Below are 18698 nucleotides of genomic sequence, written 5' to 3'. Positions count from 1 at the left end.
AGGCTAGAGAACGGAGTGTATTTTAACCTGTTCCCTTAACCTTACATAAAATGAGCAAGTATCTCTTTGGATTAACATAAAACAGATAAACAAGGATGTCTACATTTCTCCTAAGGTAAGGCAACATAGTGTTAGTAAAATTTGCTGCAAAATCATATAACCTCAAACATTATGTCTGCAACATTGTGTATAACATCACCTTGCAGCAATCTATGCTAGTTAATGTTAGCTTAAGTTGCTAATAGCTGCTAACATTATGGGTAACTTCAGCTCTGTAATATTAGCTCACCATGTCATCTGTTAAATTTAGTCTTAGTATTCTTGTTCTCTGATAACCGAACATTAGTGTTAACTGTAGCAAAAGGTTGTAGTTAAAGTCCACGAACTGAAAGTCATTAGCTGTGTCCCAATTCAGGGTCTGCATCCTTCGGAGGACGCAGCCCGGCGGCCTTTGGAGGCCCTCCGAAGGAGTCGCCTCCGAAGGCCGCATTAACGGTTGTTAATTGGGACAGTCTAGCCTTCGGAGGATTTCCTGGTTGCGTCACCAGATGTTCCCACCCTTACCCCCACGACAGTGGATTCCTGCCGTCAAGGCTCGCCAGAGAGAGAGGGGGAGAGGGAGAGAGAGAGCGGATTTGTTGGTGGAGAAGCATCCGGTTTGTTATTTGTATCTGCGAGCTAACGCTAACGCTAAGGCTAATGCTAGGGCTTGCCGGTAGTTGCAGCTCTAGCTAGGAGCAGACACCCGCACACCCGCTCACATCTGATCATAACGTTTTGTTCTCTTTTCCCAATTGGCGGTGTGTTAGAAAAATAAATGCTTTTCTGTTTCTTGTTCCAAGGGACTGATGAAGATGTTGAGAAGCTTATTAAGCTTCGTGTTAAGCACAACCAGCTGTTCTCCGGCCGCAGAAATGCGGCTCTGCATGGATGGGATATATTCTAGTGGTGCATATTCATCAATAAAAGAAATTTCAGAATTCATATTTGTCATTCCTGATTGAACATTACATTTGTATTTTTTAGTATGATGCTATTTATACTTGAATAACCATGGCGCATCTGCTGACGCAACCACGTTCAGGAAATTACCGCGTAGTGTCCGAATTCTCCTCCCGTCGTTCCCTACATCGTGTATATGATGTAGTTCACTACATCATATACACGATGTAGTGGATAGGGAGTGAGTGAATGAGTGGATGATTTCGAACACAGCCATAGTGAAGACCCTTTAGATGGCTTCTGTGTGAAATAAGGAGCAGTATGTCAATTCTGTGCATTGCTTGTTTGAAGGCATTGTATCTTGATGTTTTTAATAAAGCTCAGCCAATTACTGATCTGTAGCAGCTCTGCTTCCTTGTATCCACGTCACAGCACGCCAGCCATTCATCTCACTAGTATGTGGCTGCTACTACAGGTATGAAGCCCTGCGGCTGCTCTGATTGGTTACTCTTGCATCTCGATAGTTCATCCATGAGAATGGACAGGTGCATAAGATGTTAATTTATTATGTGTTCTTGACAATTAATGTGTAGTAGGTTGTATCTGACTTTGGGACCTGGGTTGCATCAAGCTTCACTTCACTTTGCTGCTCCATCTGTGCCCAGAGTACGCATACAATGAATGACTAAATGATAGGCCATATATATTCCAGAAGAGCACATAATGAACGCTTCAGCTCCAAAAATATACAATTAATACTTAGTTGTGTGCTAGTGAACCATGAGTTAAAGAAGTACTCTACCAAAAGAGAGTCTGCATATAAAAGATATGACTCAAAAAAAGAACAAAAAATAGCGAGAAACTACTAAAAAGTACAAGAAAGTTACCTGAAAATTTGTAAAATAAATAGAAAAATATAATATAACATATGAAACATTTTGGGGAAAAAAAGGTTACTTAAAAATTCTGAATAATTCTGTAACATAATTTTAAATATGTAATTTCGATAATTAGCCATAAATATTAATTATAATTAGTATATTAATACTATTTTTTACAGAGATTTTTTTCTTTTTTCTCTGGACATTACCTCCTAGCTTTTTTAAAATGATTTTTGCAGAATCAGTAAGATCTTTTAAATCATTTCTTTAAAACCCATTTTTACAGTATTTGCTTTTATGTGATGTCAACTTTATTTATTTATTCATTTTTTTCTCTTTTTCTCTCTCTTCCTCTATTCATTTTGCTTTATCCATTCTTTATCCTTCTGATGTCCTGTTCTCACCATCTTTTCATGTTTTAATTTATTTACTTCACTTACATCTGTCTATTTTTTTTTATCTGTTTTATCTTACCTTTTTAACCTCATTAATTTGATGCCATCTTCTTATATTAATTTTTGTTTTTTATTGCATTTATTATATTTTCTAAAACGTTATTCATTTAGTACTTTATCTGCCTTTCAAGGCCTTCCTGTTTCATTACCTTTATTTTGCTTTATTCTTGTTGACCTTTTGTATACAAATTTTGACTTTGACTTTGATTTACACTCATTTGTGATTGGCATGTTTGTTAATGTTTATTTTATGATTTTCTGAGTTCCTGCCTTTGCTTTGTCTGTGAAAGCGCTTTGTAAACATCTGCTTTTAGAGGTGCTATATAAATAAAGTTATTGTTATTATTATAAATGTACTAATTTCTTGCTGTACGTGGAACATTTCTTACCAAGTTGCCTGTTGCCTTTTTTTCCCCCATGTTTTCGAAAGAAATCGCACCAACTGGCTGCTGTTTCAAAGGTTAGAGTACTTGAAAACAGTGTCTGAAAGCAGCACAAGAGAAGGGATGGGGTTTCAAAGGGTTAAGCTGCAGTGTGCAAATGGTGGAACGTGTGTCCAGGGTTACAGACCCCTGACCTCAGGGCTTTCTGTCCATTATATGCTACAGATGTTGTACTCACTGTAGTCGTACAGGGTTGTTATAAACAGATAATCCATTCACTGGCTTAAATAACTGGGTTAAACTTGGTTTGCTTAAAAACTTGTTTGGCCGTTCAAGTCTTTGAAAAACTGATCAAAAAAACTGCAACATCTCTAGATCTCAGAAGTAAGTCAACAATAAGATGTGTTCAATATTTTAAATAGGTGTTTGCATTTCTCCCCTTAGTTAGATTGTATCACACAGACAATAGGAGGGTTTCCATTACCCTGAAAATTGAATAAACTGAAACTGTGAATATGAAATACGCCTAATGAAAATGTGTCAAATTAAAAAAAAATTATCGCAAAAAGTTTTTTAATTGGAAATCATGACGGCTAGTGCAGTGGCCACAGTAGAAATAAAGCTGCTAATAAATTGAACATCCATCACCATGCTTCTTGGAATGTTATTGCAAGAGGAGAAGTCTTACATCACTCAATGGAAATGCAGTCATCGTACAATTGTGTTTTATCGTCACTTCAAAAACATGGCTTAGGTTTGTAATCTGTAATGTTGTGGAAACCTGCCTAATGAGGTAACTTACCTTCTAGATCCTGAGAAAATTGGGGGTCTGAATTCCATTTTCTTCATGAACTCAACGATTTTGAGTTCTCTTTTAGCAGTTTGGGCGGGGAGATCGGGGGTGAAGGGGAACAGGGCTCGTTCGAGTTCGGCCTCTGACACTGGCCAGTTTAGCAACTTGGACAAACGCTGACTAGGTGTGATTGTGTGGAAGTGCAGGTTTTTGGGAACAGTGGAGGGGATGTAATTTTGTGAATGTGACAAGGAAAGAGGGTTATACAGGAAAATAGAGAAAAGAAAAAGAAAAAAGTGAGCATGCCAACAACATGCAAAGTGAAAAAAAAAAAGTATATAAAACAGAGTGGGAGGGTCACATATGGCATCATGTATGTACCTGTGATGTGGACTGACCCCTTATCATTTTCTGTCTCCAACTTCAGTTTTGACAGTTATACTAATGACTTTAGCATTCAAGGGTAGTTAACCCTTTGAAACTTTAGCAAATTGGCTTAATTTCTCTTAAAAACACTGAAAGAAGGGAATGAGTAACAAAAGAGGAAATTACTTAAAAAATGAGCAAAGACTTGATTAAAAGTTCTACTTTGTAAAAAAAAATACATAACAAACAAAATAAAATAAAAAATGGATACATAAATGAATTAATATCAATACTATTACATCTACAACTAATAATAATAATAAAATAATAATAATAATAATAATAATATATGAAATTACCTGGAAAAATGTGCTTTACAAATATAATAATTATGTAACACAATTTCATATATATATGATAATTAGCTATATATGTAGTTTTACCCTAGCCTTTTTTGGGGTTTTTTTCCCCTAGACATTTTCCTCTAGCTTTTTATAAACAACAATTCTTTTTATTTCTTGCAACTTTTGGAATATTTCTTACCAGGTTGCTCATTACCTTTTTCCCATATTTTTGAAAGAAATCATATCAATTTGGTTCAAAGAGTTTAATACTTGTTAAATGGTGTCTGAAAGCAGCACAAGAAAAATTATGCTGTTTCAGGATTCAGAGGGTTAACTCTTAGGGGCGCCTCGATTCATACCTGTTTCCATGAACGTGGGAGGCACAGAAGGCGAAGCTGTAGTGCAGCAGGGTGGGGTCAATCATGGCTCCGTTTTCCGCCCTCTCCAGCAGGTCGCTCAGGTAACATAAATGCCGATGGCAGCCTCGAACGCCATAGCGGGCGCAGTACTCGTCTAAGACAAACACCTGACCAGGACTGAACCAGCCCTACAGGAAACACACACAACACACTGCCACTTACAAAAGCAATATCCTTGCCATGGTGTCTTAGGGTCGCAACGAAGTCCCCTTTTAATACTGCCTCTGCATTATTACACAGAACCAAACAATAGCTACATCAGCCGACATAAAGAGCAGGATCAGTAAGGCCAGGGTGGTGTTTAACATGCTCAGGAAGATCTGGAGTTCAACAAACCCCAAGATACGCATTTTGAACTCTAATGTGAAACAGGTGTTGTCAGTAAATACGTCAGTAAATACCCCACTCGCAATCTTTCCCCGTACATGGCTTTACAGTACTGTCCCACCTAGGTGATGCCATCCACCCTCCTCACCACCTCCCGATGATAAAGTCATTTCACTGAAGAAACACTTATATGTTGTGTATAAAACGTAGAAATGTAACATATCCACGTTTTGCAGAAACGTACAATGCCAACATTCTCCTCTGGCAAATGGGCTGATGAGAGAGTAAGCAGGGTTAATATCCAAAAGCAACTCTTACCAGGCAGGAGTAGGAGTCATTAAGTCTGTGGTCCAGAGTGAGGCGCTGAACCAGCTCAAACAAAGAGCCATGGTCAAAGTTACAGGGGTTGGCTGAAATGAACTCATCCATGCCGTGCTTCTGGGCTCGATCCGCATCTGTGCACAAACATTTACCCATCCGATGAGGAGACAGACAGAGACAAAAACAGGAACAGAAGGCAATGTCAAGAATAACGTAATGGTACTTAATTTTTATGTGGAACAAAGAAATCAAACAAATAATCCTCTGAAATGCCCACAATACTGCAATGCTGTGCACATTTTAAAAACTCTGAAGAGTGTAAAAAGCTATATTTTATTATAGGTAAAAGTTTTGTAAAACTATTCAAGTATTTCAGTTTTGATGTAATAACACTCTTTTCTAAACAAGTGGTGCCATTTTTTTTTAAAGTGCCAAATAGTTGTTAGCTTATGTGTCCAGCATTGATTTTATTATGGGCCCTTGGTGAGGGTTGCCAGTTTTGGCTCAACAGGCAGGGTAAAGTTCAGGTGGACAGCAGAGTTTCCCAGGCAGCTTTAGTTGCGTGACTGGTGATCTGGAGGTTAATGGTCAGTTCTGAGGTCTGAGGTCAAGCTGTGGTCATGCAAAGTCACATTATCATTCATGTCTATGCATGTCAACTTTAATCGATGCAGCTTTGAACACTGTTTCAGGATTAAGTCTATCCGTCTATTTTCTACTAGCTGATGTGTTGTATAGGGCTGTGAGTGCTGCTGAAACACTTTTAGTGCAAAGCAGCACCCATCCAGTGTGGTAGATACTGACGAGGACAACTGCTGTTGATGGGTGGCAGGTGTAGACACTGTGAAAGACTGCAAGACCAAGTCCGAGTTTGTGCGTACCAGGAGGTACAAACACATTCATATAAGAAGCAAGCAGTGGACTCTCTGCTGAAAGTCCAGGGTTTGTTGAACCCATCCACAAACCTTACCGCCCTCCCTGTAGGGACCTTCCAGCTCCTTATATAACATTGTTGAAGTGTTTCAACCTGATGCTGTCCAGTAGCATATCATATTGCCACGATAGGTTGTGTCTGGCTGCATTATCAACTGACAGTGCCCGTCTGCTGATCAGACTGTCACACAATGGGCCGTCTGGCCAAACAGTAGCGTATCACAAGACCACAGAAGGTTCCGTCTGCTAATGTTACGTACTGACAGTGAAAGCTGGCTTTTGGTGTCAGTTTCATAAGACAAAATAGCTTACAAAGTGGCTGTATTTAACAACTTTGGAAGAACGGGCTAAGCACACAGTAGATAATTTGAGACCCCGGCAACAACCAGTCCTCCTAGTTGTCTGGCCCCAGCACAGATTTTTGGTGTAACAATTGGTGGTTTTTGATTGTTTGATTCAACTTTTCTATCATTCATCATTTTACACCATGTAAGCTTAATCTAACAGAAAATTAATTAAGGTTTTAAAACACATTTTGAGACAGGGAGGGGGCAAAGAATGTGCGAATAAGAAAGTGAACTTGGACACAACCATAGTAACAACACAAACAGGGAGCCTCCCAAAACAGAAAAAACAATGCTCATGTTTTAATTGCTGGAAAGAGCTGCTGTAAGCTGTATGGTCAATGCAAACCCAAACACTAACAGAATAACACTCCACAATGAGTATTTATGTTTAAAAAACTGCCCAACTCGTCAAAGATTCAATTAAACTCATCTCTTGAATGGACAGTGGTGAGTGGACACAGTGTGTCCCATCAGTCAGAATAGACCTGGGATAGATGTGGATGAAGGTTATATCGAGCTACGCAGCAATCAAGCGATTTGTCAACCAAAGTCCTCCTCACTGCCCAACACGGGCACCCCAGCTGTCAATCAACAAACAAAACAAAGAGGATGCTGGGAGCTGATTGTGTCCCCTCAACAAGTCCCCCTCCCTGCCACCCTCCCCCAAAAATCTAAAAAGGTGACATTGTGGTGCCCCTTTGGTCTGTAGCTGGTGGCCTGTCAGGTCTGCTTGATGTGAGTGAGTGGGAATGGAGGCGGGAGGGCTGGACAGTAACATGCAGTGACATTAGTCACCCCCGTCCGTCTGGGCTGGGGAAGGACGGCCCTGACAATGATTGATGGCTGCTATTCATTTATAGATCCAGAGGAGAGGAACCGGGAGGCAGTGGACACACTGCTGGTTCCGGGTTTGATGGTCAAAAAGCATTGAGGGCTATTTAGCACATGGCTTGCTTTTTTGTGGGCTGACCATGAAAAAATAATCTAGATCTTTACTTGGGAGTATCCTCATTGATGTTCTGACACCTCACCTTTCTAACTACCGAACACCTAACATATGTGTCATAATTTTGTCAAGGCTTCTAACAGCTGAAGTTTTTTGATTGAACATATCAAGAGTCAGTGAGTTTACAGGATGTTAGAGAGGGTCGAATTATTGTGTCGGTCCAGCTAAAACTGGACTTTTAAAGTACATGTAAACATGTTAGTCTGACTGAAATCAGACTCAATTGAATTTCTGGCGATTGGCGTAACACACCGTGACATATACACCTTGGTCGGACTTTAACTGGACTCGGGTGTTCTCAGCGTGCTCTCAGTTGCCACACTGGCCTCCCTCAGTGGTTAGGGAAAGGGACTGTTTGTTACTTATGAGGGGGAAAGGGGTGCTGCAAAACAGGTCAGGCATTAATTAAAAATAAAAAAAAACACTGAGGAGGGACATGTGTTTTTAATTTTGGCTTAGGTGGGAGAAATACAACTTCAAATGGTAGTATTTTGTATTTATTTTAAAATAAAAAGTTACACCCCAGCCACCCCCTTCCTCTGATAAATAAAGTACAATCCCACAACACCTGCCCAGTAGCTAAGCAATGTCCTGCTGTGGACTAGGCCGCAGCAAAACATATTTTAGCCACCTAAAAAATCTATAGAAGTTTCACATACCTGCCAACACTGGGCTGTGAAAAACTGAGATTTTCTGGGGTTAAATTACTTTTAATGAGCCTTAAATCCATTCCTTACATCACAGTCAGAGAGTGACTGAGTGTGTTGAGGAGCCATCATTACCAGGAACACATTCAACAGAAACAGGAAGGATAAAATGATGCAGGACTACAGTCTACACTACAGTCCACTTGGACGCTAGCGGAGCCCAGTGAGTGTATTGGCGCTGCTTCGAATGTGAGTTTGAACTTGCACAGTGATTAGTGATGCATGGCACATCAGGCGGGGTCGTTTGGGTTGGGTTACCAGGTACCACGACACATATCCTACAGTGTGGACATGTCAGAGAAACTGTAAAATAGGACAGTGGAGTAGCCTATTACTGTATGGTTCTGTTTGTAGACTAAACAGAACCATAAAAACCTTAATTGTGCTTCAGCTGCCAGAGGCGAATGTTGTAGGACGTCTTCAAATAATATTTTGTAAACATTTTGCAGATACAGAAAGTTCAGTAAAAGCTTTGAAATTAGCATTCACATCAGACCATGTGCATATTTATCAATAAAAAGGACAACTGAAGAGAAAATCAGTTCACTAAACGTGGAGAACAAAAAAACTACACAATTTCACTCAAACTACAGTATAATTATAATTTTATTTTACAGCACTAAAATATGTCAAAACACATAAAAGTCAGTCATCATAACAGGAAAAAAAGAGTAAACTGTGGAGATTGATTTCACCTCTGAGCAGCTGAAAACAAAACTCTTACTTTTGCCTTTGTTGTTACAGTGTTTTAATGTAGTCTATTTTGATGGGAGGGTGGCGGGTGGCTGGGTGAGGGTGACATGATGTTATATTATTCATTGGCACCGATCCAGGTGTGAACTGACAAGTAGTTATTTGGTAACATTGACTGATTGCTGCCTGATTTAATTGTGCGGCAACCACACTGTATAATTCATTGCCTGGCACTTTTAACTTGGTAATTACCAGCTGCTGGGACTCAGTGGGACTCCAGTGGTTGTGTCAAAAACAGCTCGCTCAGTAAATTCACCTACAGGAATGCACGCAGGGAGCAGGTTCTCATTTATGGGGTGTGTTGGTCTGCACCCATTTCTCTTAGGGAAAAGTTTGGATTTTTTTTAAGTTGGGTTGTACGAGGTACTTTCTGACTGAAAGTAAAGAACGCTATCAACAAAGTTTCAATCAAAGCAGCCTCCCTTAATAATGAGGAACATTAAACCTTAATAAAACATAAACCAGAGAGTTTTATAAAAATTTACCCTCCATACAGTTGTCATGATGGGGAGAATAAGCTCACTGTAAAAATAAACTGTTTGTTAAAACTTGAAAGAAGTTAGTTTCTGCACTGCCTTTAATTTTTAAGTTGGCTTAAATTTGAGAGAACAAGTTTAATCATTACAAAAATGTCCTCAACTTGTCTTTAAATATTCAGTCAACCTAAAATGTTAAGGCAGCCCAGACATGACCTTTTTAACCCTTTGAAACTTAGATCAGCATCGGTTTTCAGACAACTATTCAGACAACTCTCACAAACTTTTTGACTCTTTGAGGACTTGACTTCTGTCGAAAACGTACGGAAAAAAGAAAATGACCAACTTGGCAAGAAATTTTCCCAAAAATGCCAGACATTAGTAAAATGTGAAAAGAAAGTTCAAAGAGCTCAAAGGTTTAAATACTTGTACTTGTACTTGTACTCCAGGTTTCAAAGGGTTAATAACACTCCCCACCAGTGCAGCCACTGTTTGCAGAGCAAGCAACTTCAAAACAATTTCAATAAACACGTATAAAACCAAAAAAACGCCCTCTCCATCAATAAAAATACACCGCATTTGCAAAATGCTATAGTCTTATCCTAAATGAGGCAGATTTGTGGGAATTTTTCTAATGGCAGTGATATGGCAACCATCACACATTTTGTCCAAAAGTTAAACATGCTCTAGCTTTGCAGCAATCAAAAACATGTAACCCTGACCTACAATTCAGCACATTTGTAGGCTGATCCATGAAACATGAATCCAGTCAGTCCCTGCTGCACAGAAGCACAGCCAGAGCAAATCATTTCTGCATGCACGTGAGTATGTCGTGTATTTCTGTCCTCCCACAGAAACAACTAAACAGAAAGTTCTCATAGGAGGACGAGTGATGGACAACAAAAAGGACGGAAGAGGAAGGAAGGGGAGGAAAGCACTTACCCTTGAGTCCAGCTACAAGATAGCAGGGTCAGGGTTTAGAAGAAGAAGAAAAGGAAGAAGGGACAAACAGAGAAACATAAAAACACACAGCAAAGCCACTGACACTTTAACACTACAGCAGTTCTACAACAAAGAGCGAAGCAGCACACAGAGAAACATTAACAGTTGAACACATGTACACTACACAAGCATGAGGAGGACAAATTAAGAGCATCACTGGCTGATATGTAAAAAAAAAATGTTGTGAGGACAGTTGTACAGTCAGAGCACAAGAACAAGAAGCTGTGAGTGATGAAAATAAAGGACTACATGTTCATATGTTACTATGAAGGAAGAGTAAAATAGGAAAAAATTAGATAAGATTGCAAGTTTTTCCCTTTTGTCTCTGTGCTCCAATAATAGTTTAGCAAGCTTGTTACCTGGCAGAACCTCAGTCAACTTTCCTTTTTGCTGTTATGCTTAGAGAGGCTTTGTGCTGGACTCATCTATGTTGAAAAGGAAACCAAAATTTGGAGGTGGTTGATGGATGTGGCTGGGGGGCCTGTAAAAGCAACACTCAACACTTTACATTGTGTGCAGTAAAATCTGAAGTTAGCCAATGTTTGAAACATAAAGCTAAATCCAGAGGAGTTAGCCAAATGTCAGCTCACCAACATCAGCCAGGTTTGCTCTCTCCTTATCTCTGTGGTAGCGTTTCAGAGATTTGCTTAAGTACAGATAGGTCAGCTGCTGACATATTTTTAACATGACATCATTTATCATTAGCCAGAAAAGATCAAGGCTAACATTCATTTGTTTGGCTGTGTTCCCCACAATAACTTTTGGTGTAATTTATTTGCTAGCAGTCATCAGAGGAAAATGTTGGCGTTGACGTTTCTGCAAACCACAAATAGCCTTCATTACAGTTCTGCAAACCAAAACCATTACACATACATACATTACATTTGTATGTTTCATCATTATCGTTGCCACAATTCTAAAGTATGCCTTAAGAAATGTTGCTAAAATTATAATATAGAAAAATACATTTGTAAGCCTACAAATGTTTGTTTTAAGGACTTGGAAAAAGCTTATGATGGCATCCCACAGGGAGTACTGTGGGGAGTACTGCGCTAACAGGTAGTGAAAGCTCGTCTTCATACTCGGCACAAAGTGTAACACATTTCCAGTGGGTGTTGGTCTCCATCAGGGTTCTCCCTTGTCACTGATTCTGTTTGCGATATTCATGGGCAGGATCTCATGGTGTAGCAGGGAGGAGGAAGGGGTCCAGTTTGGGGACTCTAGAATTGCATCTCTGCTCTCTGCAGGTCATGTGGTTCTGTTGGCTGCATCAAACCGTGACCTCCAGCATGCACTGGGAGGGTTTGCAGCTGCATGCAAAGCAGTCAGGATGCGAGTCAGCACCTCCAAATCTAAAGCCATGGTTCTCTGCCAAGAAAAGGTGGATTTCCCCTTCTGGGTTTGGAAGAAAGTTACTGCCCTAAGCGAAGGGGTTCAGGTATCTCTGGTCTTGGTTAGTGAGGGTAAAATGGAGGGTGAGATGGAGAGGCAGTTTGGGACAGCGTCTGCAGTGATGTGGGCACTGCACTGGACTGTCGTGGTGAAGAGAGAGCTGAGCCAGAAGTTTTTGACTTACTCCTCCATCTGCGTCCTAACTCTCTATATGGTCAAGAGCTCTGGGTAGTGACCGAAAGACTGAGGTTGCAGATACAAGCAGCCGAATTGCATTTCCTCCATGGGGTGTCTGGGCTCAGCCTTAGAGATAGGGTGAGGACCTCAGACATCAGGAGGAAACGCAGAGTAGAGCCGCTGCTCCTTCACTTCGAAAGGGGCCATTTGAGGTGGTTTGGGCTTTAAGGCCTGGACTGCGCCCAGACACCAGGGGGCAATCAAGCTTAATTTTGGGGGGAGCTTTCATGTCATCCATTTTTACATACAGTCTATGACAGGCATGTCCAAAGTCCGGCCCGGGGGCCAGTCACGGCCCGTGGTCATATTTCATACGGCCTGCAGCTTGGGTTTTATAATGTATTTTTTATGGCCCGCTAGGACTTAAATAAACTATATAAGGTTCGAAATGCAATTTTGCCTTTCACCTCATGGTGGCAGTACCACTCTAACTCTATCTGGCTCTGTGACCTCGCTGTGAACCCTTTTTGCTCATTTCTGCCATGGCGCCTCTAACTACAAAGAGGACAGTTGACAGTAAGGGTCACCGCTTCCAGGGGAGATGGGAATTACAATATTTTTTTAACTGAAAATAAAAGCAATTGTGTTTGCCTAATTTGTCAAGAGACTGTTGCCTTGTTGAAGGAATTCAATGTAAAGAGAAACTACCAAACAAAACAAGCTAACGCATACGACAAGCTTACAGGGAGTCAGCGTGCTGAAAAAGTGAAGCAACTGCAAGCTGCTTTGGCCTTTGGAGTCATTACGCAGGCCTGTGAGTCAAATGAAAACGTCACCAAAGCAAGCTACGAAGTGGCCATGTTAAACGCCAAACATGGCAAACCTTTCACAGAGGGTACGTTTATCAAAGACTGTGTCATGAAAATGGTGGAGAACGTTTGCCATGAGAAGAAGCAAGAATTTACTAATGTTTGCCTGGCTCGTAACACTGACACTGAGAATTAAGGACATATCATCAGATATGCAGAGACATTTGGGGGACAGGGGAGTGACTTTTGATTGTTTTTCATTAGCCTGCGATGAAAGCACAGATGCATCTGACACTGCACAGCTACTGATTTTTTTGAGAAGAGTTGATGATGATATGAACGTAACAGAGGAACTGCTTGACCTCCAAAGCCTTAAAGGCTAAACCTGAGGAACAGATTTATTTGATTCTATTTGTACAGCTGTTGAAGATATGAAACAACCATGGAGTAAAGTTAGTGGGATTATTACTGATGGTGCGCCTGCCATGGTTGGTGAACGAAGTGGATTGTCCACACTGATCTGCAACAAGGTCAGCGAAGAAGGAGGTAACGCCATTAAACTCCACTGTATGATTCATCAGCAGGCTCTATGCGCAAAACATCTCAAATTTGATCATGTTATGAAACCCGTGGTAAAGGCAATAAGTGCTCTAAAGCCCTATATCACAGCCAGTTTAAGCAGTTTCTGCTTGACATCCAGGCTGAATACGGAGCTGTAGTATATCACAATGATGTGAGGTGGCTCAGTCAGGGTACCGCACTGCAGCGATTTTTCTTTCTCAGAGAGGAAATTGGACAATTTATGGCTGAAAAGGGACACCGATGCAAGAACTGACATACTGTATGGCTGGCAGATTCGGCTTTTTTGGTTGACATAACGAGGCATCTAGATGCACTGAGCGTTAGTCTCCAGGGACAAGATGCAGTGGTGAGCCAGCTATATGCACACATTAAGGCCTTTGGAACCAAGTTGGACCTTTTCCTAAGACACTTGTCTCAAAAGGAACCCTGCACTACACATTTCCCAGATTTGCAAGAAGTTATGGACAGTTTTCCACAGGACAGCATCGGTGCGCAAAGAAAGAGGTATGCAACAGCCATCGCATCGCTTTCCTTGGAGTTTAACGAACGCTTTCGGGATTTTGCAGCTATTGAAAAGGACACGTTGCTTTTGTCCTCTCCCTTCTCCATGGACGCTGATGATGCTCTGCAACAGCTGCAGCTGGAGCTCATTGATCTGCAGTGTGACAACGAGTGGCGCGGCAGACACCAGCAGCTTTCTCTTGTTGACTTTTACCAGCAGTTGGATAAAGGCAGGTTTCCAGAAATGCGAACATTTGCAAAGAAAATTCTGAGCTTATTCGGCTTCACATATTTGTGTGAGCAGACATTCTCTGTCATGAACTTTAACAAAAACTGCTTGAGGTCAAGACTATGTGACCTCCACCTCTGTGACATCTTACGCATCTCAACCACTGCCCTCAAATCAGACCTGGCCTGTCTACTGAAATCCTGATCTCACTATCACCCTTCTCATTAGTGTCAGTTAGTTACCCGTTTCTAGGTCAACCTGTATTTGAATGGTAACATCTGTCACTATTTACTGTGAAAAGCCAAAAGCACAATTATAAATATATGCACTTGGACTTATGGCACTTATTGTATTAAACTTTTGAATAAGGTTTGCCTATAACTGCTGGCACTATTTAGCTACCTGTAGATGTGACACAAAATATTACTTGCTAAATTATCTTGTGAAAGACAAGAGCAAGAATCATATGTTTTCAACTTAAATGTTAACAAACCTTGCATTACTCATAATAAGTCAAGTTTAAAATGAACATGAGGTTAAGATTTTTATCAACTTCATAGTTGGTAAGAAGGGACCATTGGCCTCCGGGCATCTTCACATTATCAAATCTGGCCCTCTTCCTAAAGAGTTTGGACACCCCTGGTCTATGATCAGGATGCCTCCTGGGTGCCTCTTGTTAAAGGTGTTCCTGGCACATCCAACTGGTAGGAGGTCCCAGGGCACACCCCGACCACACTGAAGGGATTATATATCTTATCTGGGAACACCTCGAGGTCCCCCAGGAGGAGCTGTAAAGCGCTGCTGGGGAGAGGGACGTCCGGAGTACTTTGTCAGCTTGCTGCCCCCACAACCTGGCCCCTGATAATCAATTGAAAATGGAGGGAAGATTTCTAAAGTGATGTGTGTATATGAGCTGACTTTGCCATCAGGAGGTGGTGTCAATGATAGATGCCGCGTCACCTGGGTGACTCCCGTCACTGTTTAGCAAGCAGCTTTTGAGGCACCAAACGTGGGTCATTTTTAGTGACCCACTGTTTTTATTCCAGCTTGGATAGTGTTATGAAAAGCCGGTATTTTGGTCAAAACATGACCCTTTTAACTATAACTAAAGTGGTCTTTGTGTCTAAAGCTAACCACAGCGTTGTTCTAACAAAAAGAACTGTAAAGCTCCAACATATCTACTATATAATAATAAACAAATGTAATGAATCTATGGTTTGCACAAATGTACCTGAAGCTATATTGCCTGAAGCCCAGAATATTTCCTAAAAACAAAATCATCAGACCAACTACAACGGATGCTACACCATCAAGTTAGCAAAAAAATAAATAAAAAAACAGAATCATAGATGATGGCGTGGCCACATTTTGCCTGGGGCGAGGAATTGTGTGGGGGAATAACTAAAAGACAGCTCGGAGTCTAAGAGTTGAAAACTTACAGAACTGAGATATGGGTGCGTCCAGCTGTGGTGCTGTGCCCCCCCTCGAGTTGAGTTTCTGGACCTGGGTGGGAGGAACTGGCTTGTGTGACTGGCCGGTAGCTCGGTACATGGCCTGCACCCACAGGATCCGGTCCTGCTCGTCATCACTGGCAAAGATCACAGTGTCACCCTCTTTTACTGCGTTGAAGAATGTCCGACCGCCGTCTAAACCTGAGGGATGGACAGAGCAGGAAGCTGTATCTGACCAAATGTTTCCCCTTCTGTTCCTGAGTAACAATGTTGAATTATGGTCATAAAATTGTTTGCAGAAAATGATGTCACATTGAAGCTGATCTTTAACCTTTTGAATAATAAATGTCATCACTTTATCAACATTTCCGATTAGATATTTGTGTAAAATGTTGTCATAAATAACTTTTCAAGTGTAGTTACTGAATTATGGACATGTTTTGGAAGGTTACAATGACCTTGAGCTTTGACCTTAGGAGAAGAAGAGGAAGAAATACTTTATTAATCCCCATGGGGAAATTTAATCTTTTCACTCTGTTTTCATTTACATGTAACAAACACAGGTCTGAAATACACACATGCACAAACAGGCCCTCTACACATGCATTAAGTGGAGAGATGTCAGAGCAGTTGGGGGTTCGGTGCCTTGCTCAAGGGCACCTTGGCAGGAGGTGAAATGGCATCTCTCCAGCTACCAGTCCACATTCCATTCCGTTCCAGCAACCCTCCGGTTCCCAAACCAAGTCCCTATGGACTGAGCCACTGCTGTCCTTGAGTCCAAAGGGAGGTTCATGCCAAACTTGAAAAAATTCCCCAAGATGTTCTTGAGATATTGCGCTCACAAGAATGACACAGATAATGGTCTCAATGACCTTGACTTTTAACCACCAAATTCTAATCAGTTCATTGTTAAGTCCACTGGAAGGTTTGTGCCGAATTTGATTTCCCTTGAGCTGCTCTTGAGATCTTGCATTGACAAACATGAGACAAGTTAGTCAGAATGAACTTGACCATTGAACAAAATCTAATCAGTTCATCATTGTGTCAAAGTGGATGTTTCAGCCAAATTTGAAGAAATTCCCTTGAGGTGGTCTTTAGATTTTGTGATCACAAGAATGGGATGGACGGACAGACAGACGGACGGACGGACGGATGCACAGACAACTAGAAAACATAATAGTCTACAGCCAGGGCTATCACCAGTGCAGAGGCATAACAGAAAACGGCAGGATAGTGATGGAGATGTTAACCAAGTGCAGTTCATATACACCGTCAGAGTCCTCAGAAGCGATCTAATGAGGCAGATTAAGTGAAAACACCTGTGTGGGTGTGCATGGGCTTTAACAACAATTTTTTTACTTCAGATTGTGACACTTATTCATTTGCATTGCATGTTGGACTGGACTGCACGGCTGTGTGACATATGCTGCTGTTACCTGGCTGGGGGTCAGTGTAGTCCACAGTGTAGCCGTCCAGTTGGAGGAGCTCCACCGGCTCGGCTTTCTTCTCTCTGTAGCTGCACATGGCAAAGGTGTACTGGCTCACCTGCACCAATCACAGAGAGGACACATGTTCACTCATCAGCCAGCTCAGGGAGGAATACATTCAATGCTTCATGCAATCACATGCTGTTAAATTATTTAGCTGGTAACTGCACCACCCTTTGATTTACATCCATTTAACTTAAAAACAGTCTATCAATCCTTTATTCCAGGGTCAGGGTCCATATAAAAAAGACCCATACAGTAAGTGCAAACACAGAATAAAATAAACAAGAGAGAAACATGACAAAAACATTAGCATCAGAGGATGGCATTAGCTGTGTGTGACAGCTGTGCTGCCTCTCAATGTGTGTGTGTGTGTGTATGTGTGTGTGTTTGTGTGTTATTGTAATTCCATTATAATAAAGTGAAGTGGCTGAATAAGACGGTTAACTTGAAGATGCGTGGTCATGACCAGCAATAATAAGTGAGGAGTGAATATGTTGAATTTTCCAAGTCTGATCTAAATTTCCAAAAGGTTTTGGCAGGATCATTTTTGTAAGTATCTATTATATTAATTACTGTAATAACATGTTTAAAATTGTGTTAAAAGTGTTTCTTCCTTTAATTGATAGGACAGCGTGAGTGTGAAAGGGGGAGAGAGAGAGGGTGACATTCAGCAAAGGGCCGAGGCCAGAATCCAACCCACAGCCGCTGCGGCAAGGACACTGCCTATATACATGAGGCACCCGCTCTATCCACTGAGCCACCAGCCAGCCCAATTTTCTTGTATTTTTTAATTAATTTCTTGCTAATTTCTGAGTCATTTCTGCTTTCATTGCTCATTGCATACTTCCCATGTTTTACAGAAATCAAGCCATTTTTAGAGGGTTAAACACCTTGGCTTAGGCAGTTAAACTTTCGAGGCCTCTTGGAATGGTGGTAGAGCATCAGATCTACAGCATAGTGCACGATTTCATTTGAACCTTAATGTATTAGGTCAAAACACAAACCCAGATGACCAAAAAAAAAAACCACACTGCATTGTTAGCTTGCAGGTGTTCTCCATAGAAGATTAATTTGAATGTGTTGAGTGACTACCTGGCCTTTCCTCCAGTGTCACCATCAACCAGAGCTCCACTTTCACACAGAAAATTCATGCTCCTGTGTGGCATGATGTAACCTGTAGTGGGAGCTAGCAGGGCTTCAATCTGATTAATAAAAGGCCAGTATTGAGCCCTGTATCAGTGTAACCCTGGTTTAGGTCGCTCTTGTCACTGCTCTCTGTGGTGGCAACAGTAAGTGTAGTGACACTCTGCTAGCTGGAGTTGGACTGCTGCTACTGTAGCTGCCAGTCATACCGGCCTGTCGTCACAGATCACCAGGCCTGGCCAATCTGCCGCTGTCGCCACCTCTGCCGCTGCAAGTGGCAGCTCTCACTCTAGCTGCAGCTGCATTCTCTGTGTGTGTGTGTGTGTGTGTGTGTGTGTGTGTGTGACAAATGAGATTCCCCACAACAGCACTGATGAGACCTGAGGCCAAGTTAAGGATGGAGGGAACCGGACCCACTCTCCAGCAGCTCCCTGGCCTCCAGGACACAACAGAGGCAAATCAGAGTCTA

At 41.4% G+C, this 18698-nt stretch overlaps 1 protein-coding gene across 1 annotated transcript in view; it reads right to left on the bottom strand.

Annotated features, from left to right (window-relative positions):
* cadpsa (Ca2+-dependent activator protein for secretion a) overlaps positions 1 to 18698 on the bottom strand; it is a 200869-nt gene that overhangs the window by 83552 nt on the left and 98619 nt on the right. Inside the window, 4 exon segments of the mRNA XM_042495019.1 lie at positions 4524 to 4711; positions 5229 to 5365; positions 15585 to 15797; positions 17033 to 17141. Coding sequence (XP_042350953.1) covers positions 4524 to 4711; positions 5229 to 5365; positions 15585 to 15797; positions 17033 to 17141 — 647 coding nt within the window.

Source organism: Plectropomus leopardus, chromosome 2 (assembly GCF_008729295.1).
Source record: "Plectropomus leopardus isolate mb chromosome 2, YSFRI_Pleo_2.0, whole genome shotgun sequence".
NCBI lineage: Eukaryota > Metazoa > Chordata > Actinopteri > Perciformes > Serranidae > Plectropomus > Plectropomus leopardus.
The sequence above is the reverse complement of the archived record's forward strand: the minus strand, read 5'-3'. Positions and strand labels throughout refer to the sequence as shown.